The 27446-nt window shown below is 32.4% G+C and overlaps 1 protein-coding gene across 8 annotated transcripts in view; it reads right to left on the bottom strand.

Moving 5' to 3' along the window:
- Positions 1-1401: 1401 nt before the first annotated feature.
- EPHA5 (EPH receptor A5) overlaps positions 1402-27446 on the bottom strand; it is a 303231-nt gene continuing 277186 nt past the window's right edge. For 7 of the 8 annotated variants that reach the window (XM_075997884.1, XM_075997886.1, XM_075997885.1 and 4 more), the window contains 3 exons: positions 20625-20818; positions 16418-16573; positions 1402-8733 (listed from right to left, as the gene is read on the bottom strand). In XM_075997884.1, coding sequence (XP_075853999.1) covers positions 8628-8733; positions 16418-16573; positions 20625-20818 — 456 coding nt within the window. In that variant the 3' untranslated portion in view covers positions 1402-8627. Of the gene's footprint in view, positions 8734-15131; positions 16574-20624; positions 20819-27446 lie in introns of those variants that run through there. The other variant, XM_075997891.1, reaches the window with a different exon arrangement.

Genomic DNA, 27446 nt, shown 5'->3' with positions numbered 1-27446 from the left:
CACTCTCTCTGCCCCCATGGAACTTATAGCCTAATGGGAGATGATATTACAAAATAATTACCCTAATAAATATTTAATATTGCTTTGATAAGTTCTAGAAAAGAGACTTATGTTTTTAATGTGAAAAAATAAAAAGAAGACAAACCTAAATGTCTTAGAGGTAAAAGAAAAATTATCTCCAGTTCCATCTGTCTCTCCCAGTCCATTCTCCACACTCTCTTCCCAGTGAGGCTGATGTCTGTGATGGCACCAGTGAGCTCCCTTGGCTTATGCCATCATGTTGGGTTTGGCCAATGTATTGCACCATTAGGAACTTGGCGGGCAAGAAAGGTGTGAAGGTGAGATCTTCCTCTGCTTTCTCTTTTGCTAGGTTGCAGTGATTTGCCTTGTCCCAGTAGTAAAGGCCTCAGCTCCTTTCAAAGTGTCCTTTCTATAGTTTAACCCTCCATGAGTTCTATAACAGCTCCTTTTTTCCTTCAGGACAAGAGAGAGGCATGATCTTTCCCTAACCCTGAGGCCCTCCACTATCTATTACTGATTCCCTAAAACTGCCCACACCTTTGTAAATAGTCCCTTTATCAAACTTGCCTCAAATAACCTAGTTGGAGTGTGCTATTCTGTTTACTGTAAGTACTGAGAATGATATACCCAGAAAGTAAACTAGTATTTGAAGCATAAGGGATTAGTGAAGAAAAGATTTGGAGGGAAAATATTTTAGGCATAGGAATCAGCACATATAATGGCTGAGAGGCAAGGTAAACCTTGTGACTTTAGAGGTAGCTAGAGAATATCTACAATGTTTTGGCTAGACAGATATTCATAGCCTTAGGAAGAATTACAATTTAACTGGTTTGGGGGTCTAAGGATTTCAGGCATGAGAATGACATAATCAGATATGTAAAATATATATTGAAGGGGGCAATTAATAATTAGAGGGAGCCACTATAACACTCACACAGTATTTCAGACAAGAGGTGATACTAGCTTACAATCATGGATATGCAGAAATAACATATGTAAATTTTTTAGCTATCATTGAAGAAGTATTAACAACTTATTAATCCATAATATCTACCCTTGTATAGCTTTCAAACTTGGACATGTTAAGTTTGAAATGTCTGTGATATATCAAAAAGGTTATGTCACAAGTAAAATTACATATACATATATGAAACCCAAAAGAGAGTCCTATGTTTGGGGTAGAATTTTCAGGCAATACCTGACCATTTTTATTTTAATCCTGGGGTTATTTGAAGAATAAAGCAGACAGATCTGAAGATGGTATAAATAATGTGGAATATTGTGTCAAGAGAATCTTCCAGAGGATAGAACCAAAAAAAAAAAAAAAAAAAAACACAGATGGTTAAAGATACAGAAGACATATATTTAGCATATATTTAGAAGATTTAACATGTAGACATTAGAAGTTACAAAATGAGAGAACAGAGCAATGGAAGGAGAAGATAATAGAAAAATAGAAGGGAATTTTCCTGAGGTGAAGGCTTGTTTTAAAATTGAGAGTCTACCAAGCAAGCAGCAGAATAAACAAGATGGAGTGAGGGGAAAAAGATATATGCTGGTGAGATATCTAAAAGCTTCCAGAAAAAGAAAGCAGGCCACTGAGATAGAAAGGAGCATTAGAGTGTCATGAGACAATGGATAACAAAAACGATGAGCATATCTTCAAAGTTCCCAGAGGAAAAAAAACATGAACTTCACATTCCACAGCCAGGTAAGCCACCTCTCAAATATGAGAACACACAAAGGCAGTTCTGAGCAAGTAAGGGCTCAACTATTTACCTCCAATGTATTTTTCAAATTTAATGTATTTTCAAATGAAGCCAGCTAAAATGCTAGATAGTTTTTAGTAAGGTAGCAGTAGAAAAAACTATGATTTTAGGAAAAAACACAGCAAATTTCTACTTGTCAGATAACTGAGGAAATAGTTGTGCCTAGACAGAACCTTGAACACTTGCAAAATCTCTTTGAATTAGTAAGTAATACTAATTAAAATTGTTTATTCATGGTACATATATTTTATTTCATGGAAGTAACTTGCCACATACATAAAATATTTAATTTTAAAGAGTCTTTTCCCCATCACTTATTTCAAAGTCATCTTTAACTTGGGTGTTGAATTTTATTATCATCATAATAATGCTAATGAATAAGGGAGTTTTTTCCTTTTGTGTAGAAATCTAATATCACTATATTGTATATTATTCTTAACTATTTTTTTAAGAATATTTATTTAGAGACAAGGTTTCACTCCAGTGCCCAGGCTGAGTATAGTGGCATGATCATAGCTCCCTTCAACCTCCAACTCCTAAGCTCAAGCAATCCTCCCGCCCCAGCCTCCCAACGTCCTGAGATTATAGGTGTGAGCCAACACGCCTGGCCTTGACTTTTACTTTTTGGAAATTTAGGATCACTTAGAACAGTCAAATTGAAAATAATCGTGGTAACTTCTTTATATTTTTCATAATCAACTTTTTTTTAGCAATTAGAAGGATAATTTAAGAGCAAGTAACTCTTGCTGTGAAAAAGCATTTATCCATATTTCAGTACTTCTGTCAGTTTTCATATAGTTTATTGTGTTTTAGTCTGCTAAAGTCAGGTAAAATTAGATTTAATATATTATACACAATGCTGGCTGGTTTGAATGGCTAATGTGGACTTCCACAAGTATCTACTTCTTTATTTTACTTCTGGCTTGGTTATAACTTGATAGTGAATTGCCTGTAGACTTTGAAATTCTCTAAGTGAAGTTCAGATATTGTACCTGGGAATAAGTTTTGTTGCAATTCTCTGACTTGTAGTTGCAAATAAATATGATCTATACTAGAAAAGCATCCTGAATGAGATTGTACTGCTACCCAGGGACAGAACAACAAATAAGAAAAACTATTTTTGATTACCAACATTTGGTTCATTCCAAAAACTGAACATGTTAGAGGTACAACTGGTCAGACCCTGATTTTCACCCAAGGGTTACATTTTGCTAGGTGAAAATGTGCAATTCATTTTTTCCTGATGATCCTCAGTTCTTGTGTCCATTAAATCAGAAGATTGGCATAAATGATTATGTTATCTCAATAGCACAGTCAACAGAATAAGGTGACAGAAAGTTCATAAGTTTGGTTTCAAATAAATGTGGATTTTGCCCTACCTTTGAAGAACAGTCAGACCTTAGGCAATTTCTTAACAGTCATTATTTCCTCATCAAGAAAATGGAAGCAGTAACTATCTCAAAGGTAGGAGTGAAAACTTCTAATGCAGTGTGGTACATTCTCATTAAATATTAACTTTTATACTAACCACCTCCAATCCCTCCTACCTATTCAATAATAACTGTAGGATTGAGAAAATTCTTTTTCCTAGAATCTTTAGTTATGTAGCAAAAGAGGGACAAAAATAGTCTACTTAGTGACAAAGAACACAGAATTCTTTATATGAGAAAATCTACTAGAACACTAAATAATATACCTTGTAATGGTGATTTTATGGATGAGCAAAGGAGTTATGGATTATTTCCATAGGCATGGTGATGTGACTTTTTTATGATATAAATGCAAAAACTACAGACATAATTCATTTCCTTGAATATAGCAGATTGTTCGCTATGCTGTTTACAAAAAGACAGCAACATGATACAGCAATATTAGAGTTTTTACATAATGACATCTCTTCTTGTGATAATGCGACTCTTCTGCCCTGTGCCACAAGCAGATGCGTGGTGACGAGAAGGTCATAGGCTGATGCTGGCCAGTCAAAGTCTCCTTTTGCAGATGGTGCGCATGGTTTTCTGTTTGCTTTTTTCCAAGTAATACACTATTACATTGTCACAAATAACTTCAAATTAGATTTTGACATAGGAATGCTCATGTTCTACAATCTCAGTGTCAATCTCTATATACAAAAATTATTCTAATGTAGACTCCTGAGTCTGTCTTTGAGGAAAATGGATGCTGATGGCTTTTAAAATATTTAGCATTAAAAATACAAACATTTTTTTTTTTATTAGAACTAGCTGAAATCATTATACAAAGGCTGTAAGTTTAAAGTCTTGGGGGAGGGTCAAGTATGACAATCGGATTTAACTGTATTCAAAGGGTTTTTTATTTTCTGAAAAAATAGAAAATTTCATATCTTACACTACAAAAACATGTACACAAACCAAATGCACACAGAGCTTCAAAATGGAAAAAAAATACAGAAATACTAATCCTTCCTTGAATTAACTCTGAGGCAGGGACTTAAGAGATCCTGATGTCTATCATAGAATAAGATAGATTATATAGCTGCTTCTGATCTGACTGAAACTAAAAGATTTTGATAAACATATTAACAAATGACTAAGTCTAAGTATTCTTAGACTAGCATAAATGTCATTTACAAACTTTTAAATAATTAACTGTAAAACTACAGCAGTCTAAAGAGTCACATATATGTTGACCACTGAAACTTCTACTGTAAATACAGCCCCCAGCCTGAATTAACATGACATTTTGCCACCACCTTCAATCTTTTTCATTAACATTTAAAAGAAACAAACATTTGATTTAGTTTATTATAAACAGATTTTTTTTTTCTTTTTAAAGAATTGGTGCCTTCTTCTAAGCAATAATTATGTGGTCATTCTGAACAAGAACATTCAATCATTTATGTGTGAAAAGACTTCTTCATAAAGGAACAAAAATTAAAAAGAAAGTTCTTATCTATTTCTCTTTTGATACATTACTATATAATTAACAGTATAATAGAGAAAAATGTTCAATGTAACCAGCTGTGCTGCAGAGTTGAAAAAAATGATGACTTATTCTAGTTATTAATTTCAAATAAAGCTAGTATTTTGATTCTCTTTATTCATTGTCATCATCATCATATTTATTGTACTATCTACTTTTATTTACTGTGAAGTTAAACATCTGCCAGGACAGAATCAAAGACAGTTCACTATCACACTTAGCTTTCTTTTTTTTCTTATTTTTAGAAAGAACAAAATGAAAAAAAAAAAAAGGGGATCTTATTATACTATGCAACATCATACATCTAGTAAATTTCTAACATTTAAATGTTTCCCATCCAATGCACCATTATAGTCAAATATGTCTTCCAAAAGAAAATATCTCTGCTTGTGCTTCCAGAACCCACTTTAAATGGGAAAAAGAATGGTGTCAAAAAAATCTTTTACTTTCACATAGAGATTAAATAGTAGACATGCAAACACATATTCATTTCCATTTTAACTGATACTAATTTCCATTTTAAACTTGAGACATCAAACTGTGTCTTCATCATTGCACACTGATCAAAACTTTCTTACAAACTGAGTTAAATATCTTCTGTATTGTTTAGGCAACTCTGAAACTAATAATGCTGGCCACACTTAAGTTTAAATAAAATATTGGAATACAATTTTTATAGTAATCTTACAACTTTAGAACACTGACTTGGTGATTAAAATACAAACAATAAAAGACCATGCACGTTACAATTTTTTTAAATGGGAAAATCAAAATCTTTACATTTTTACATATAAATAATACATCTCAAAAAGAACAACTGATTGTATATAATTGTATATGTGATCAAATGGCAAGATTAGAAACAACTTATGATTGGTAAAAGTAGTAATTAAATTATTTCAGTAGGAATCAGTAAGTTGAAAATTACTCCCTATACCAATTTTTCAAAGTCCAATATGGAGAAAGATGCATGCCTCTCAAGATATTACTACTGACAGTTACAACAACATCATATTATTTGACAGATCTATTATATGTGCCAAAATGATCTAGTCTTTGCTTTATTTTTGGTAGTCTGGTGGTTGACAAAATGAACCAATAGAATATGAAATCACACAATGGAAATTTGTCAAACCATGCCCTGGACCCTGATCTCACTGCATTTCATAAGAGCTGTTTCCTCTCCTTGTTTCATTTCTCACATTTGTAGATGAGATCAGCACTTTCCAATTGGTGACATACCCAGGGGTGAACAAATATTTTAGAAAGGCATTTTTCCTCTTATTTATTTATTTTTTTGCAGAGAGTACATTTATTTGAAAGTCTTTTTATTCATCATAAAATCATATTGACATACCTAAGGAATTCTCAACCAAATTGAATTATCAAGGAATGCTATGAGGCTATTTAATTTTCCTTTCAATTTACTTTCCAAAATGTGTACCAAGATTGCAAAGGAGGCAAATAAATTACATCTATGTTCTAACTTAAAATACTAGTCACTTAGATATACTCCACCCTACCTCCCAATTATATTTGAATGTGCAAGGTTGGAAAACAATTTGGAAAATATCTTTGTTATGTCTTAAGCAACTGTGGCTAATCCACCAGCTCTAAAACATATGGTAGTTTTCCTTTTAAATCAGTAAGTCTATTTTTCATTTTGAAGTTTCTCAATTGTTACTTTATCACTTAGATTGAAATACTTCTACAAAATTCAATCAAGTGTAACATAATCTCCAATTATCTTGTACAAAAGTAACTAGTTTCATCAATTTTATGTTTATTAAGATGAACAAGTGCCTCTTTAACCCTGGTGATGCCTTTTTACTTGTGATTTTATCAAGACAATATTAAATCCACCTTCCTCAACTTTCTTTGGAAATTTCACTAAACTAATAGATCATACTTGAAGCATAGTTTGTGTGGACCCATGGTAGTTTATAGCCCTTATTATTAGACAGAACTCAATATATCATTTGAATATTCTTTAGACTGTTTTTTTGTTACTATTTTGGATTTTCCTTATTCTTTAGCAAAGAGCTACTTTCCTGCTTAAGCAAAGGGTGGGCAGAAGGGAATGAAGCTATTTCCCAAAAGTTTATTCTTGGATATGCTAACATTGAAGTAAAACAAGTACTTTGGAAAATGAGTATCACTAATATAACAGCTATATTTCCCATGGATTTCACTAATCCAGGCTACTCTGAGATACTGTCCTACTGCCTTTCATCATCATGAGTAGGCTATATCTTATTTAAATGCTCTGCTTTCTGAATAAGCATATGACATTCCGTGATTTTTATAAAGTCTATTAATACAAAAAAATTGGTTATTTCAGGAGCTCAGTTTTCTGTAATTTCTAATAAACTGCATAATTTGTACTACAAACATCAATCTTCACCATGTGTGGTATATAAAGCATACATAGGACATACCTTATATCCCTTAATAAGTTCAATTAAGTAATACTTTGTATTGGTTCATCCAAATAAATTCAACGCAAAGTAACTGAATATAAAATGAAATTATCAAATGAATTAACAAATAAAACTGGTCAAGTCTTGAAATTCAGGAGGAAAAAAGTATGTGCACATATATATGTATATATCTTTCATCATTCCATTGCTGCCTTAGTATCAAAATTTCTAGAACTGACTCAAAATAGGAATGGTTGTAAAGTATTAACACTTAAGAGTGATGCTTAGTGCTATGTGCCTGGATTTAACAACATTGACAGAAGTCTGCACAGTTAAATCCTCCTACATCCTGCTGAAGATGTGCCCTTTGGTGTCAACTTTGCTTGACAAGATATTTCCTGGGACTCAGAAAGGTGAAATTTCTTACAGGGGTGCAAGATTAATGGCTAGAAGAACTGCATTGTCACAGACATCACGAAGTGTTTTTAAGAAGTCAAAGGGGATTTAATCTTATACACATTTCCTGTTAGTGAACAAAGAGATTAGTAGCTTTTGGACACATGAGAGGAAAAGAGACACATGCTTGTGTTAAATTTTGTTTTACGGCTTCCCTATTTCTCCTACTTGTATAACACTCTGAAACAGTCATTCCTATATGTTGCTAAAATTAAAACGCTACTAAAATGCAAGCAGAATGGTAATACACACATGTGCAAGCAGACACACACACACGCACACACACACACAGCTCTAACTTAAATCAGTTCCTGGGTATATTGCAAATTATACAGTATATACATATTTGTTACCTATAGTCTCCAGAAGAGCAACTAAACATAAATTTTATAACACAGAAAAATAAATATACACCCTGTATTGTACTTGTTCTTGCTCAAGCAACATGTTTATACACTAGTTTCTATAACTTAATGCTGTGTAACAGCATTTTAAAATTACAAAAAAAAAGATATCTATTAAGAAATAATCTAATCATATTGCTCTTCAATACACTTATGTAGACAATTAAGACTTGAAGTAAACTTCAGTAAACTGCAGCTTTTGTTAGCCCACAAATGGCTATAAAACTTTTCCTTTCAAGTAGATCCCTGGAAGTTTTGAAACAGGCTGCCTTAATTCAGTCTATAAAGGTGCTATATAATTATATATTTCATGTACAAAATTTTGTAGAAGTAGTGAGAAGGATTTTGTTGTTGTAAGATGATGTTGAACTTCATTTTTTTTTAATGTAAGTATATTTGCTTCATGAAAAATGAAGACACTGGAAGGAAGATATGGAGATTTTAGTAAAACAATGATTACAAAATCTGTAGCTGAGACAAATGCTCTCCTAATGTTTAGAAATCACTGTTTTCCCTTTCCCCCCTTTTTTAAAGATAAATCTCAGGGCTGTTTACAAAGTGCAGAATCATTCACTTGAGGAAGTGACATTAACATGAAGTTACAATGGCACCATCCCATTTACCAGCTGCACCTTCATTTCTTGAAGGCTGTTCATGATCTTCTTCTGGTGACCGACAAGAGTCACTCCGAGCCGTCTCAAATCCCTGCATGAAGAAAGCACACATTGGATGTATGTATTGATTCAGTTTGCAGCACACCTCAATATTTCACGCTGGCAAAGGGACAAATACATTGCAGAAACTCGTTAGAGTACAGTCCCAATTTCAACATACAGGGTCCAATTTTCAAGATAGGCTCTAAAATTGCACCTGAAAATTCTGTTGGCAGTCAAGGAAATATTTATAACAGGGAGTGATATAATACGTATTTGCCCCCGTTTGTGGACGTCATCATTTTAGTGGAACAGAAAGGTGAAAAATCAAATTTGCCCATGCTTGCCAATAAATATTTAAGTGAAAGGTGCAGCTTCATTGGAGAGTTTGGAAATGTGGACCTATAATATTCACAAGCACCTTTATTTTTCTAAAAGATGCATGAAATATACTTAAAAATGTTTACAACTATGCAGTTGAAAATCAAAGTCTTAAGATGACTCATTCTAAACAATCGTTTTGTATAACATATCTTTAGGGGATGATCATCACATTGCTCTTATAACAATATTTGTGTCACTTTTTTACTTTGGGCCCAAAGTATCAGAGCTTTTCTCCTTTACCAAATACATCTAGAATCTATTGGCATTTAGAGCATTCTGAAGATTGCATGCTTGCAGAAAGTCTTTTCAGGCTTTTGTGCATTTTTTGAAAAGAAACTTATTATTCAAAAAAATTACAAATGTTTTGACTTCTAAACTGACTTTACATGTTATAGAGTTTAAGACAAGTCCCCATGGTTTTTAAAATGTTCATTTATAGGATATTGAAGAATGATATTCCCCTAAAGTATGTATTTGTCAGACACGTTTGGCAAATGATAAACATTAATATAGGAACAAGACAAGCATTAACATTCAAAATCCTAAATGACAAAGATGTTTACAATGTTATATTTCTTTAGATAATGACTTTATTGAATACATTTGCTAAAATAATATTTTTGTATTCAGTATGTATAATAATTTTGAATTTTCTTAGAATTCTACAGAATTAGATACAATAATGTTAGGGTTATTACAGGTAAAAATTGAATACTTTCAGATAACTCAAATAAATCTCTTAATTATCAGAGAATAGAAATTAAATAAAAAGGATGTCTAGGTTCTATGTGTATTAGCACAGGAAATGATGGTTTACTGAAATAGTATTTTAGTCTTTCTGCATTCTGGTTTCTTGACTTCTCATAAGTTTTAAATAATAACAAGTAGCAACAAAAAAGCTATTGATATTTGTAATAGAAACATATTTCTTTCTTAGAAGGTGAATATTAAACAGCTAACTTGGAGATTATAACTACAAGATATCAAAATCCAATATAAAAATTATAATGGAGACTTGCTATGGAAGACGACCATCAGCAAAATTTAAAGATCAGTAAAAATTTACTTTGAAACAAAATCACTACTGTTAGTAATGAAATAGACTATACAATAGCTAATTGCAGATCCAAGTAAGAGTAAAAAAGATTTCATTTTAATCTTCTCTCTTTTCAATTAAAGGAGAGTTTCTCAGCCTTGTCCCTGTAACATTATAGGGTGGGTAAATCTTTGTTGTAGGGAGGTGTCCTGCACATTGTAGGATATTTAGCAGCATCTCTGGCCTTCACCCACTAGATAACAGAAGCACTGCACCAAAACCAACTCTTTGTTCTGACACAACAAAATGTATATTCAGACATTGCCAAATGTTCCGAGTGGCAAAACCTCCCCTAGTTGAGAACTCTTGCACTAACTATAAAAAGAAACAGCTGAGACTTAATAGACATCTCCTTCCTCTATGCAGGGACCATATATAACGCTATGATAAAGATTTTTCAATTTTTTCTTTTATAGATGAGTAAACAAAGGGTTAGAGAATTTAAACTACTTGGCTAGATTTTTTAAAAAGCCAGTGGATAACAGAGTTAGGACTAAAATGGTATACCTGACACTAAAGTCCATATTCTTAATTTCTCATTATTCTGAGATAAGATTTTGAGAAAAGACCTACATAATGCAACAATTTATTCACCTGTAGAATGAAAACTCTGTAAATGTATCATCAAATATACAAAAATTTAAAGAAAGAATATATCTAATAAAGGGAACTAAACACATCTTCTTTGAGGCTACAGTAACCAAATCTGTACTTCATGGCAGTTTCAGATATAGGCTAATTTATATTTTCATGTTTCCACTTACAACTCGTGAATTGTTAAGAATTATGTAGATGTGGGTATTTGTGGGTTTTCACTAGCAAACTTTGGATCATACTCAGGAGAAAAAAAAAACGTAAAATGTTAAATTGCTTAACCTGAAAACAATCAGTCTCTACTAGAGAATTTAATTAGGATAAGAAATGAAGTTTTAAAACAAGGGAGTTATGTGTTTTATCATATGCTTCTTAAACCCAAAGGTAATACTGATGGATCCAGGCTGGGATTGTACACTTAAATTGTACAATTCATGAGTGCTATACTAATTACTAGGAATGAGCTTTTGAGAATAACCATTATAGTTTATTCTGAGTGACCTGAAAAAAGAATTCATAGGTTTCCTGTCAAACAACATGGACTTTTTACATATAAAAGCAAAACTTGAATTTGAAGTGTGTGTTTGTGTATGTGTGTGTGTTCCATATTACAACTCTTTGCTGTTTTTGCCTAAAAAAAATATCAAATCACTAGTTTGTCTCATTTTTATTTTAACTGCCTTAACTTGTTATAGTAAATATAAATATAATTTAATTCTCTTGAAATGACTTGATCACAAGAAAAACTCTACCTCAGTGCTTTGAGAATTTAAATTTTTCATGATATCTATATCATGGTAAAGAGTGAATGTTTTGAGGAATTGTATTTGATTTATAAATGTGGGTACAGAGTTTGTGTTTATTGGAAAACAAGATCTATACTTCTTCAGAACACTTCTTACATGTAGATTTTAAATTAACATTTGCTTGAATTTTCCCAGTGAACTAACCATAAAGTTTTATTTCAAGATCAATTTACTACCTGATTATCCCCTAAGATGCATGAGGAAGGTAAGATCACTGAAATTCTGTTTCTCCCACTCTTTTTTCTTCTCTCTCTCTCCTTTCCACTTCATTACATCCCCATGTCCCCATGGGAGAAATGGAGTTATAAAAACATAGCATTGCATTTTACACACTACATAAATGATGTGTGTCTTTAATTAAATAATGTTTATTTTCTTTAAATCTGACCTGTCATTTCAAAACCTGTCAAATAAATGTGCAGAGACAGACAATAGCATGATTATAAGGCATGCAATGTACATATACCTTTATACAATGTGATTTTCAATGAAAAAGTGAAAGAGAAATAATACGATTTATGCAAGTTAAAATTGTTCTCAGCAGCAAAGTAGTTTCTTTTAAAATATCTTTTAATATTTTCAATGTTACTACACAAGAAAATTAAGATGATATTAGAAAAGGTCTAATTAGTAAAGGTTAAATAACTTTGTTCCAATGTTGGTAATGCAGTAAAGCATATTTTTAAGTAGTTTTATCTCACACATTTACTATTTTCAACAATTCTTATTTTACTACCCCAAGCACATGGTCAAATTAGCAGTAATAATTATAGAAATTTGTAGCAATAAAATAAAATGTTTTACATTTTATGAAGAAATCATTGTTCTATTTACAATGATTTTAAAAAATATTGGAAGTGGTGCAAGATATGCTATTTTTTTCATTTTATTTTTCTAAGTAGGAAATGTTATAGCTAAGTATAATTTTAAATGTGTTCCCTATATAAATATTATACTAATTTTATCATGATCGTGCATAATCTTAAGTAGTATTCAAAGTCAATTCTAATGATGATAAACCATATACCAGTATAGGCTTATGTGTCAAAACATGATGAGAATAGTGTTGTAACATATAAAAATAGTTTGATTTTTGTTGAACAAAAATGATTAGTTTTAGTAAAGCTGCAAATATAATGAATTGCCCTTGTTGGGATTACATTCCAGTATTTTTTCAAACATTATCCCATAATATTAAACAATGGGAAAACACTAATATTACAATGCTAAAATGGCAGAATGAAAAATAGAGAATGACAAGAGGTGTCCAGTTGATGTCGGAGCCAACTCTTGATTATTCAGGCTTAAATTCATCCATCTGTGGATGATTCATTCCCTTGCTCCTTCTTCTCCCTTCTGCTTTACACACTTTTTAATCATATAACTGGTACTTAGCCCCACCAATATTGGCTGGATAGGAGAAGGGAGAAGAGGTATTAACAAATATTCACTAAACTTCAGTATTTAATGCTTTTGTCATAGTTCTATCATGCAGTTGTAGATTTCTCATTTTTTGGTTAACTTAGGAGAATCCTGATAATCATTTATATAGATATCATACAAGACAAATATATTTACATTTGGCAAGAGGAGGTTTAACAATGGTCTGTTATAAGTTTGAAAGAATGAGACATCGTGAGGGCTTGACTTGTAGTTTAAGTTTAATTAAGTAAAACATAGAGGATAGTAAGTACTCTTATGTATACTTTACGTGTATAATAAATCATGCATAATGACTTTAATGGTAAGTTAATAAATCTATTTGATTTAGCCTGTACAGATTTTGGCTCTAGATTTAGAAAACTTTCATTTTAATAGTTTAGGATTCCATTCTATTAACTGATAATAACAGGACCTTTTTAGCTTATACACAATTGGTATATTGGTACAACATTTAAATTCATTGGATTTTGCTCATTTTCTGAATAACCAAAAGTTGACAGCATCAGTCTGAACGTTTAAAAAGTAGCTGTGATTCTGTCCTTAACTGAAATCTTTGGATTCAATTTTCAACTCACCTCTAGCTCCCAATTCCCTCTATTTACAATAACTCACTGCACTTACACATGATAGTACAATTTGCACTGTGACTGCCATAACAATTGTTCTCATATGAATACTGTACACAGAATAGTAAGGTTTAGGCACAGAGAACAGCATATAAAAACATTTAAGGTTGAAAGTCACTTTCATTAACATGCTTTGATCCTAATACGTCTAAGTTCTCCATTTCCTTTCCGTATTCAGCCATATGTGCATGTACTGATAAACAATTCATAAACAAAAACAAAATTAAACCTTTATGAAGGAATTTCTTAACCGAAGTATGTGGTTTTGAGAAATTGTATTTTTTTACTTTTCTTTTTCTAAACCCGCTATGAAAACAAATTTGATGTCATAAATTACAATACCTTTTTTTTTTATATATGGCAGTTTGATCATTTGCTTTATATGAATTGATTTTAACAGTTTTTCTAAGTATTTATAACAGTTAAGAATGCATTCCTTCATTCTCAGCTTCTATTATTCCCGGGAAACAACTCTAGGTATAACATTTTATTACTTTATTGTAGTATTACACAGACTTCATAGAATTAACGTTTAGTTATTGGGTAAAGACCATGTATGAAAAATCATTATCAGGCTGTTTCGAGAGCTTGTCTTTTGCTGATAATCCCAATTTCCTTTACGATTTGTCTTTAGCAATGACTTTTTTTTTTGTGTGTGTGTGTGAAGGGAAAGCAAAATGTATAGATGATCTTTTTTTTTTAATTATTTTTTGCGAAAAATGTAACTGATTATTTTGTGAGTTTTTTAATATAATGTGATAAATATATTCCTATCAAATAGAAAAAATATGGTCAAAAGCACAGTAAACAAGAGAACATGTACTTAAAGGTATTACAGTCTCCCAAGTGATCAGCTTTACTAGAGTTAGGGACTACTGGCCCAGTTCCTAGTGAGAAATATATTAATGGTGATGGCCCCCAGGAAGCAACTGACAAAAGGAGACCAACATTCTCTGATCCGGACGATGGTGGTTAAGTATCCTAATTATACCATACTCTTCAAGTCAGAGTAAATAAATTAAATGAAAAAATATCTGAAAGGAGGCGATATAGCAAGAGGCAACAGGCTGGAGAAGAATCATTATGATAAGACAGAAGAGGCTATTAGGGCTTGAAAGAAAATATACAAAATAAAGAGAGTTTGGAGATAGAGGAAAAGATAGGAGAGTAAATGGAAAAGAATTATAAAAAATCCTGAAACCATAATGCTACAATATTCAACATATTTATACTGGAGCCCCCAAGATATAAAGTAAAACACAGGTAGTTAATGAAAAAACCACTATTTGTGATTATAACTATTCTGTGAAGAGAGAAACAAAAATGTAGTGGACAGAACTATATATATGAATATGTGCTATTTTAATAAAAAAAGAGACACTGTATAATGCAAATAATTTTATTATATATTTACAAGTAATCTGACATTGGGTAGAAGAAATACCTACAATATCATTTTAATATAAAATGACAAATGACTTTAATAAATTAAAATGACCATTTTTACTGAAAAATTAAATAGCAGTCATGTAAAAATAGTTTAAAATCATCAGTAAATTTTTCAGTATTCTATTGTAAAGATAGCACAAATTAGTTTCTTGAGTGTCCAAAGAAATAATGGGCAAAGCATGGGTGTCATCAAGGAGATCTGATTTGGTGGTGACAGTGAGAATAGAATTTAGTAAATTAAGAAAACAAACTGAGTGGTTGTGATTTTTCAGGATGAAGGAAGAGAATGCTGAGAATGTGACATTAACTGGTGATAAATGGTGGTACCCTGTTACCTTTTGTGGGGATAAGGAATGAATTCTGTGAATTAAAGAATGCCAGAGTAATAGAAATGGTGAGCGAGAACTGCTCAATGTTCACGTCATGTGAAGCAATGAAATAAGCACTGTGGTTTAGTGCTTTAGAATATTCTACCATTTTCTAATCCTTACAACAATATTTTAACCTTTGAATTTGTAGGTTATCTGAAATGAGTGATCATTATATTCACAGGTTAAAACATTATTAATATTAATGTAATCTAGATGGAACCACCATAAGGACAATGAATTTTCACAAATAACAATTAGGCTAAAATAACTACACATACAGAGTATAGAATAAAGTACAAACAACTTACAACCTTAAAGAATTTAATATTGAACTCTAAGTGATTTTTATTTAATAAGATTTGATCATTTTATCCTAAACGTGCAAACAGAAAAGGGCACAATTGGTTCCACTGAGATCGTACCAAATAGCAAATCAGAGGCAGGATCTAACATATCCTTAGATCACAGGAATATAAGGTGCACCACTTAGAGGGTAAATGAGATTCCTGCCAGGGAAGCTTTGTTTAAGCTGTTGTAACCTTGGTATTCATCATAGAGAGCTGAAATTTGAGAATATGTTTTATCCTTATGTAGGAAGAGAAACACCAATTGTGCTTACAGTTTGTTTCGTATTTACATTCATGTAACATAGATACCAGTATAAAAACTTGTCAAGAAAACATCTTTTCCACAACACAAAATACCAGTATTTTGCCAAGGAGCTGTTATTCCAATTATTCAAAAACTCAAACGTCATTTGTTTGAAACAAAGAAGCAAAGATACTGGCCACAGGTAGCATGAACCATGCAGTTGTTAACAATACAGGCTAAAAAAGATGAGGCTTCTTTGAGAGCTGCCAGACATGGACAAAGGTTAACTGAATTCCCTTGACCTCATCCAGATTGGTTTCTGAATCATTTTTCTCGCCCCAGCAATTATGTAAAAATTATCAGAAAAATTACTCACTCCAAAGTCACCTGAGCCACAGCGTCCATTGAACTGTATCCATTTTCCATGAAAATTTCTGTGTACCGGCCCATCTTGATTGCTTCCAGCCATTCACCTACTGATCTGTAGGCCCCAGATCCTAGTGAGCCATGTTCTGCCAATAAATTAGATACTCTAAAACACATAAAACATAGAAATCAGAAGGAATACTTTAACATTTTTATAACAAAATCTTTTGCAATGCTAACTCATACTCAATTCAATGGATCTTTGGATCTAGAAGTATATTTATAGAAAAAATGTGCAAATGCCAATATGAAAGAAAATCATTCAAGATGCAGGAGAACATAAAATCAGTCCATTGATATTTTTATCTGTAATTAATGAGGACTCATGATAGGTTAATAAGTAAAATTTCTGTACAACAAAACAACAGGTAAAAATTTCATGGAGTATCAGTAGGAGAACACAGAAAATTGTTAGGGCAATAAAACTACTCAGTATGATACTATAAAGGTGGATACATATTTACACATTTGTCCAAGCCCATTAAATGTACAACACCAAGAGTGAACTCTAATGTAAACTTTGGACCTTGAGAGATAATGATGTGTCAATGCTGCTTCATCAATGGTATTAAATATGCCACTCTCGTGGTTGATTCTGATAATGGAGTGGGGGAGGGCTCTACTTGTGTGGGGTCAGGGGGAGATCTCTGTACCTTCCATGCAATTTTGTTGTAAATCTAAAACTGCTTTAAAAACTCAGTCAACTTAAAAATTTTCATGTAGTGATTTAGATATATTTACCTCCTAATATTGTTCTTTGTTGTTTGTTTTTTGAGACAGGGTCTTGTTCTCTTGCCTGGTGTCACTGTAGCTCTGGAAACCTCAAACTGCTGGGCTTTAAGCGATCCTCCTGCTTCAGCCTCCTGAGTAGCTGAGACTTACAGGCACATGCCACTATGTCCAACTAATTCTTCTATTTTTTGCAGACACAGGGTCTCACTATATTGCTCAGGCTGGTCTCCAACGCCTGGCCTCAAGAGATCTTACCACCTTAGCCCTCCAAAATGCTAGGATTATAGGTATAAGTCATCATGCCTGACCCCTACCACTGTTTTGTTTTTAAGATAATAGAGAAAATGTTATCAGATATATGCAGGATAATTCACGCAAACCCAGTTGTTTCTAGACTTTGCTAGAAGAACCCATACTCATTTTAGTTAATTTTTCAGGAAATCCAGAAGTTATTTATTCTTTATTTTCTGCTTTTACAAAGGGTGCTTGTTAATTCACCTAAGAGTGAGAACCTAAAAAACAAAATGTAACTCCAAGTATATAAGAAAATTAAATAGAATCAACTAAACCATGAGATGCTCTTAGTAACACTAATTTCATACTTCTTAGTATGAAATTAATAATAATGATGATGATAATGATGATGATTTCTAGAAATGTATCCTAAGGAAATAATCAGGAAAATGGTAAAAGATACCTAAACATTACAAATAATTTACATGGCCATCAACCAGAGTTTGCTTAAGTAAATTTCAACCATAAGATATAGGATATAAATACATTTTTTCTACTCATATTCTCTGCAATTTCTCTCATTCTATTTATACTTTATGTGAGTATAGTTTTTTGGAAAGTAATTCTATAAAAATTCATATGATTAAGGTGAGCAATGACCTTTCTTTTACCAAAATCTGTGAACATTTTCCCATCTATAAGATGATGAACCTCTCGGAAACATTCAGCCAACACCATTACCAACTTCCTCTTGAAATCCTACTCTATATCAACATTTTGAAATCACTATCATCTCTTTTTTGGCTACCATGACATTGTGTGTGCCTGGATTCTCCTCAATTTCCTATGCCTACTACTCCTTTTCCCAGTGTTAAAAGTTGAAGGGAGCCAGGGCTTGGCCCTATATCTTTTCTACTCAAGTTACGACTCCACTGTTGCAATTTTACTCACTTTCATGCCTTCAAATACTGTCTGTTTTTCTCAAATTTCTAACTGCAGACTGTCTCTTATGTTTGGACATTTCTACTTTGTGCCTCTAAATTTCTCCTAAGAATATCACCCCAACATGCCCCAGACCACACTCCTCATCTTCTCCACATCCATGTCTTCCTAAAGTCCTCCCCATTATAGTTTATGATTCAATAGTCAACCTCTTCCTCATCCTCATTCCCCTCCCAATCTATCATTGTGCATGCTATCAAATCTACTGCCAATATCTTGCATGACTGACCATTTCTATCTCATTTATCCCCACCTTATTTCAAGACACCATCATGCCTTGCCTGCACAACCAATCTAGCCTCTTAGTTATCCTTGTCAATTCTACCCTCACTGTCCACTCAAAAACCAAACACGCATTTTTTTGATGTTTTTATTGTGGTCAATGTCTCTCTCCCCTCGGCCAACAGTGTGTTAGCTCCATAAAGGCAGATACCCAGGACTATTTGCTTAATGCTGTGTCCTCAGCACCTAGCCTACAGCATGACACACGGTAGAAGGGAGAATATTTGTTAGATGAATGTATTAGTGTGATATGCAACATTAAACAAGAATTGTTCGATATAGCAATACAGGAGGAGACAGTTGGAGAATGGGACCTCAAAGCTGAAATTATGGAAGAGCTGCAATTTTTGATAATAGCAAGAATTAGAATATAACCATGGGAAGGAGAGTCCAAGGGACATTTGAGAACAAAATCATTGAAGAAGAAACATTCAAGATATTCAAGATATTGAATATCTTGAATGTTCAAGGTATTCAAACATTCAAGTCATGAACCAGGAACTAACACCTTCTAGAATTGGGATTTGCAGATGACTAAATAAAGGAAAGGTAGTGAGAGGTATAGCTGGTCTTAAATCTAAATCTGCTTAAACAAAACCTGGCAAGCTGAATCCTATATACCGCATGCAAGGATATATGGAAATTAGAATATTTTAAATTGCTCTCCAGCTACAATGTAGATACCAATATAAATTAATGCAATTGAGAACATTAATAGTTTATTTTTATTTCCTTTCCTTATGTCCATTTGTGACAATGTAACATAATTCAAGCAAGTAGAAGAGAGAAAGTCTTAATATTTTACATGACAATAAGCAATTTAAAAGCAGATACTTAGGGAGCAGCATAAGGAATAATTTCTAAAAAGACACATTTTCCAGTTGCTACAACAGAAAGTTAATGATGCCTGAACACAGTTTGCAGATTTCATTCCTCATTTGTATTTAAAATGACTTTTCATCTAGTAAACAAATGTTATGTCAGGATGGTAGTACTTTTGTAACTTTATCAACAAATTGTTTCTAATTTGGTTCATGCTAAAAGGCAGTCAATGCAGTTACCAACATAATACTTTCTTGTAAAAAAAAATTCCTCAAATATAGTGAAAATAAAAATTTGATAAAATTTTCTAGCATGGAATTGAAATTATTTACTTTTTGAGTGGATAATTCTGTTTTTCAGGTAAAGAGAAAAACATGCTTCACAAATATGCAAAATTATTTAAACACATTCATGTGCTATTCAGAAAAGTAAAAAATATGCTCATTTACTCACATACATTTTCTCCATGAGATTACTCATTCATCAGTGTTAAGTCTTATTCAAAATGCATGTTTCTTGTTCAAAATGCATGTTAAATGGTTAACCAAATATCTGTATACAATTGGATAAGAGCAACAGGGTCCCTAAAGTTGTCAATGTCCATAAATATGAACATGAAAAAATATTCATATTTAAATGACTGACACTAAACCATATTCTAAAGAAATCAAAGAGTAATTATTGTGAGATATCTGTGGTTTAAAATACATCTGTGCTTAATTGGCTTTTCCTGATGATCTTAAAATCTTATTTTCCCCATCCATATCTATCCTCCAAAACACATGAAAATACACACATTTGAATGTATTTTTTAAATGTTACCAGAATATTGCTATAGTTCACATTTTTCTGAAATTGGCATGCTACACTATTAGAGTAGATATAGGTGCTTTTAGGTTTAATTTAGTTACATATTTTATTCATCGTAAGAGAGTAACATTATGCAAAGACCTATATGCAAATAAATGTGTCATATAAATCCCTAGATTGACATGTGTACCAGAAAGATTTAGTTGATGACATTATTTGTGACATCAATCTGAATTAGCTAAATTATGGAAAGTTGCTCAGATCTGGCCCCATACCTGCATGAAGCATTAACCAGCGTCTTCAAACTACTTGGGTTACGTATCAGCTTGTCCAGCATGTTGACTATTTCATCGAACTTGGGCCTGCTGTTTCGGTCTTTCTGCCAGCAATCCAGCATTAATTGGTAGAGAGCAGCAGGACAGTCCATGGGGCTTGGCAGACGGTAGCCTTCCTCTACTGCTTTAATCACCTGTATAAAGCAAAACAGGACCAATCCCCCAACACCACAAAGTTAGTATACAAGAGCTCGAGAAATGTCCCACTGTCCAATTTTCATCCTTTCTTATTTTTACTCTTGCAATAACAACCAGCATCACTATCTCTCAAATCTATGATTACTTCTATTTGCTGCAAAATAAAACAACATAAAAGAAAAATATAATCACAATATAAAAAGATAAGCTTTCTTCACATATTACAAATAAAATAAATGGTAATCATTTTTACCTAAAATCTTGATGAGTGATTCGTAAAATTAATTGACATAAAAATATACCATTCATGTTTTATTTATCCCTGCATTCAGGAATCAAATAGAGATTAAATTTTCTACTGATTTCTCTGAAAAGTTAATGTCTTTTCAATGAAAAAGTATGTGCACAGCCACAATTTTTTAAAGTAATAGAACTGCAATTTTACTTCAAGAGAGACTTCTGGATGGTAAATGATGGATAAGTCAAAGGCTAAATTACCATAACTGTCTCATGTATCATTTAATAATGTCAAGGTCTGACTGTTTATTATCATCTGCTGATTTCTGTCAGGAATATGGAATGACTGTCTAGTAGCATAGGAATTATAAACATCACTGATTTTAAATGTAACCACACATATGAGTATCAGTCTAATTGCGAGGTAATTTTATCAAAAACATTTTTAAAGTTGCTGCTACCATTAAAATATCTAATTCCAGAAGATATTTGTTTATGCAACTGAACATAAAATCAAGTTTTAATCAATTATTAAAACTCAAATATTGATTGATACCAAAACCAGTATTATTGAACATATTTCTCAAAATCCTATTGTGAATAGCTCTTTAACAATTAAACTTAATCATAGTTTTTCCACAAAGAATTGAGATTTGATTTGATAAATTGAAAAAAATGATTGGAATAGAAAATTTACAAAGAATTTTAAAAAATTTTTATTTTATCCCTTTTTATTTTTAGTTAACATGTAATAATTGTGCATATTTATGGGTTACAGAATGATATTTCCATGCATGTATACAATGCATAATGATCAAATCAGGATAATTAGCATATCCATCACCACCAAACATTTATCATTCCTTTGTGTTGTGAACACTCAAAATCCTCTCCTCTTTTTGAAAACATACAATAAATTATAGTCAACCATATTTTCCCTGCAGTGTTGCAGAACACCAGAATTCATTCCACCTATCTAGTTGTAATTTTGTATCCTTTAACCAACATCTCCCCTATCCTGTTTCCTCTTCCTAACATCAGATACCCACAATTCTACCTTCTACTTCCATAAGCTCAAAAGATTTTTTTTCCAAAGATAACTCTTAAGAATGGGAAACAGACCAGTCTCTCCATGATAAAAGAAATGTCATCTGAACAAATGCAACAGCAGATGGAAAGATGAAATGGTGGATTTAAGGACATTATGACGTAGGAGCAGAGAGGAGAGGAAAGTAGTTGAAGCCAAACAAATTCAAGCCTACCACATTGGATGGTTGTTTCTGTTAACATGAGGGAGCACATTTACAAGGGTAGAAAATATTGGTAGATATAATTTGGGACTTCTTTTATTTGAGGTGAGTGGGGAACACCCAGATGGCAATTTGCAGGAAGCTGGCTAGAACACAGGAGACATTTGGACTGATAGCATAAATGTGAGGGTCATCAGCACTTGGTCACAGCTTGCGGTTGGTGTAATTTATATCACCCTGGGAAAAGCATATAATAAAGGTCCTGAGAAACACCAATAGTTAGGTATAGGCCAAGAAATAAAAATTACTCAAGGACTCTGAAAAGAAATGGCCAGAGAAAAATAATAGGATAACTATGGGCAAAAAATCTCACTTAGCACCTTAGTTAACTTATCTAGAAACAATATAAGCAATAGAATATCTAACACAATAGAATATATAATGTAATTTGAAAATTTCAACACGTAATATATTAAAAGCTCATATATATTGAGAAACAAAACAATACATAAATGAGAAATACCAACCAAAGATTTACAAAAAAAAGAATAAAAATGTTAAAAAATTTTTGATAAAATATTTTCTCACTGATGATCAAATAAATATTTACAGAATAAAAATTACTATATGCACTCACAGATTAATAGAAGTCCATTTATTTAGTAGTGTGTTTATTATAAGACTCCCCATTGCTGCTATGAACAGTTGCTACTCCCTTTAACAGTGCATACATACCAAAATTTTTAAAAAGTCCTATTATAAATAGTTTATGAAATATGTTCACTATGCAGTAAAAACTTTAATTCTTATTTAATTAAAACATGATTTATTTCATAATGTGCTTTTTTCCAAAGCTGCTAACAATTATTTCTATTTTCTCTTTAGCACCTATTTAAAAAAAATTCTTTCCTCCAATGAACAGCTAGTCTTTATATGTGACTGTAAAGTGAAAAAATTAAATCCATTCATTAAAGTTATTTGATCTGTGATGTTATCTACAGAATCTATAACTTAATCAGTTTTATTTTCAAATACATTGGTATTTGGAAATATAATGCTCTGTCTCTATGTTAACTTAGAACTTGGTCCAGTTAATTAGGTCATTGAATCTAATTCTAAATTCAGCTTTAGAATTTATTTTTAAAATAGATTTGGAGGTATAATTTTAGATTTTATATGTAGAAATTTTGAAATGATTTTTTAAAAAAATTTTTAACTATTTTTTTTTTCCTTCATAGTTTTAGGAAGAAATGAATGACATTAATAATCTGGTGGTTTGTAAAATGCTGGAAATCTACCCAAATCTACCTAAGTACAATTTATGCTGTTCAATTTCCCATACAATTTATAACATACAACCAAATGAGTCATAATCTCAATTGACTTTCTCATTTCCCTTACATTTGTTAATCTAGGTGGTTGAAGGAACACATGAAAGAAAAAGGCAATCGGAAGTTTTACAGACAATCTAGCACCAGTTCAGATGTTCTATATCTAAAATCTTATTATAGTATGTGTATCTTCTCGGCATTGACATATAAATCAATAGTCTGAACACAATTTAAAGAAAACTCCCTCTCCGTCCAATTCCTAAAACCCTCACACTGAGCCTTCAATATAGCATTGTACATTTGGTGGCATATTGACTCTGCTGGTCTCCTTCCATCATGTAAGAATCACCAGGTTCATTTATTTAGGTATATATATCTACTTTGGGGTATAGTTTGACATTCCTGTTCACAGAAACTCAGCTAGCACTAGGAGTTTTGGAATCCACAAGCATGGGATCCCACACAGCATGTTACCCAGCCAGGGTATGCCCTTCACAATGAAGGATGTGTGGAGTATCACTTAACATCCTCAATAGGTTCTTGGAAACTGCAACTTTAAGCAGATCAATGCATAGAAAAACCAATTTTACCATACGCTAATTGATATAAACAAGAGTTAAGTTCCTATGGCATATCTCTTGTCATAAAAACATCACCAAAATGACTAGAGTTTGTGAATATATTTCTAGAAATAATCTCAGATAACATAAAATAGTTTCAGATGTATCAGTTTTGTGCCAGGATTTCTTTCCTATTTTCAATGGTTATTAAAGACAAATTGAGTATGTCTTTTTTGTTAGTACATCAATCTTAGATCAATAGAGTTCCAGAGATTAAAAATATCTCAGAAATCCTCTGAGTCCCTTCCTTTTATAATCATTGAAAATGACATCAAGAGTTGTAGAATCCTAAATGACTGGCTCTAAGTCCAGAATTTTTGTTTTGTTGTTGTTGTTGTTGTTGTTGTTAAACTGCAAGATGCAGGAACTTTGAGCTGAAGTACTGATAATTCTTTATGGATCACTTTTTCAAAAGAGTAGTTACCATGAGGATACTAGTTCTTAAAATAATTACTATATCCAAGGGCAGCATTATCCTTGGAAGATCGATATTATCTTAGAGGAATATTCTTTGGTCCAACACATTCATTTTAAAGACTATTCTGAGGTTAAGCAGTTAAATCATTTGCTCACATTACAGCATGCTCCTTGTTTTGCCACAAAATATTTAGGTGTATATGTGTGTGTGCATGTGTATGTGTGTGTATTCCTTTATTGCACATCAGAAATTGAAATAAAGGTAGAAGGAAAACCTAGTACAAAGCTGGTTGACATCCTTTTGGAGTCAAATATTTTTGCTGCCTTATAAGTAAGATCTGGGACAACAGAAGTAGCAATAAAATACTGGAATAAAACTTGCAGGAAAAAGAAAGCACAGAAAACTGACTGCCTAAAAAAAGGACATAAATCATTGTAACATAAGACAATTAACAAAACAGATTACTTAAATAAGTCTTTAAAACTTTTTGTAAACTATGCTTAGTATAATCTATACATTCACACATTCCATAATAAATGCAAGAAACAGACATTGTCATTATATATAAAAATGCAATGACATGAAATCATTAGTTTGGTTTTTATCTTAGGTTCTGAAAATTGTTGACATTTAAAATGTTTACTATCAATAAATAGGCTTCTACTGACTGCAGGATGTTATCTTAGCTTTCTGAGCTTGCATCAGAGTTCATGGTCTGGTATTTACCTAAAATCATCTTAGCAGTTCTAGTTTATTTTTATTATGTGTTGTTACAGTGCTTCTCTGTCACGGCAGCTGCAATCCTAAATCAAAAGAAACCTACTGCCGCATTCTGTCCTCCTGACACAGAGGAAGGGCTCCTCTGCGAGATTTAGATTATCCTGCATGTCTTGGTAATGTAACATTTTCATGGTGCCAAAACCCTTTTAGAATCAGATAGCAGCTGGAATGTAGAGATTATGGGATATATCATTTGAAATTGCCAACTCAGTATTTCTGCTTTGTTCTCTGAGAATTTTTTTCCAGAGAAATATTCAGGGATCGTGATCTTCAAAGACAGTTGGTTTGTCATTTTTCTTATATACAAAATTTGGATAGAAATTAGGGCATATCAAATTTAGTGTTGTATTTAGAAACTAAATGCCACTGATGATCATGAACTTGTTGAGGAAGTATAATAATAAAGAATGCATTGGACCTCGTATAAAGACAGACACTAAGATCTGTAATTATATGATCATTTTCTGTAAATCTCATTTAAATTCTTGAAATACCAGTAAAAGCCAAAATATAAGATTTTTTAAAAATAAATTTCTGAAAAAATCATATTAACACTTCCTTGTATTTTTCTAAGTAGTTTGCAATAAAGTTATCTGGAAGAGTATCATGACACTCAAATTACAGAAATCAGGGGGAAAAAGTTAGAATTAAAAAAGAATAATGAAAATAACAAAGAAGCACCTATGACAGCAAGAATGGATGATGCTACGATGCTGAAGAAGCTATTAAGCATCAAATAAATGAACGTTTACTCATTTATCTATGTAACTTCATAGTCTCCACCCACAAAGAACAGTTAGTGGCCCAGCCCTCTTGTTATGGGATTGGCCAATGGGATTTCAGCAGATGTATTTTAGGCTGAAATGCATTTGGGCTCCTTCTTGCCCTTTAGCCACTTGGCAAATGAGATCACATTTGGGCTAGCCTGCTGGGATCAGGAGGAAGACGAGAGCTTTTTGAAGGAGAGCCAACATAGATCAGTTGGCCCCCAGGAACACAAGCAAGCCTAGTCAAGACCAGCATGAACACTTAAGAACATTGACTTTGCACCACGGTCTACTTTGGCCTATAATTCTGTGACAGATACAACTGTATTGGCTTTAATTGCCAATAATGAGGATGATGTGCTACACAGTTGGGAAGGACTAATAATTCTAAGCAACAGAATCAGAATTCAAAGTACCTCAGGTTTGAGTTGGAGTTAACTAGGCAAATAAGGGACAAGTGGTTGCCTCGAGTGAAGTAGACACATGGTAGGGACCAGCATATGAACGCTTTCTGGTAGGATAGAATAAAATATCTTTACAAAAATTAGAGGGAAGAATGGTATTGAAATGAACCGTGAGATAACTCAGAAGCCAAACCATGCAGTGCTCTGTAGTAGGACATGTTAGAATTTGGCATTTATCTGAAAAATAGAAAGTAGTAAATGGGTAATTATTATGTACTGAATCGAATGTTTTATATTCAATTAGAGGGCTGATTTAGGATCACTGATTGGAAGTGGAAGGGAGGTAGCAGATGACAATTCAGCTGGAGATACCATGATGGTTAGATACAAAAATTTTAGAGAACAAGATTGAATTTTCTGGTATAATTTTATTATTTTTGTAACCTTAAGAAAGTCATTCAACTTCTCTAAGCCTCAGTTTCTTAACTGTATAACAGTTATAATAATAGCATTTCTCTGATAGTTTATTAAATATAAAAAATATATATATTATAAAATAGGAATTGGATGATAGTTTTGCCACAGTCCTACCCCTAAAATCATAAAGCTGAAGACAATAAATACTGTTTTCACAGATTTAGAGAAACAAGTCAGCACTCCCCTCTCCAAATGGAGTGGAGCACAAAGAAAACACCGTAGCAATTTTAGGTGACTATCAGAAGGGAAGACAGACTCACTGCCTTGCAGTGTGATTGCTGAGAGAAAGGAATTCATAAGGCCAATTTGCTGCTGCCACCAGAGAAGAATGCTGTGGAAC

This window comes from Microcebus murinus, chromosome 26, assembly GCF_040939455.1.
Source record: "Microcebus murinus isolate Inina chromosome 26, M.murinus_Inina_mat1.0, whole genome shotgun sequence".
Lineage (NCBI taxonomy): Eukaryota > Metazoa > Chordata > Mammalia > Primates > Cheirogaleidae > Microcebus > Microcebus murinus.
This window is presented reverse-complemented; position numbering and strand designations above follow the sequence as displayed.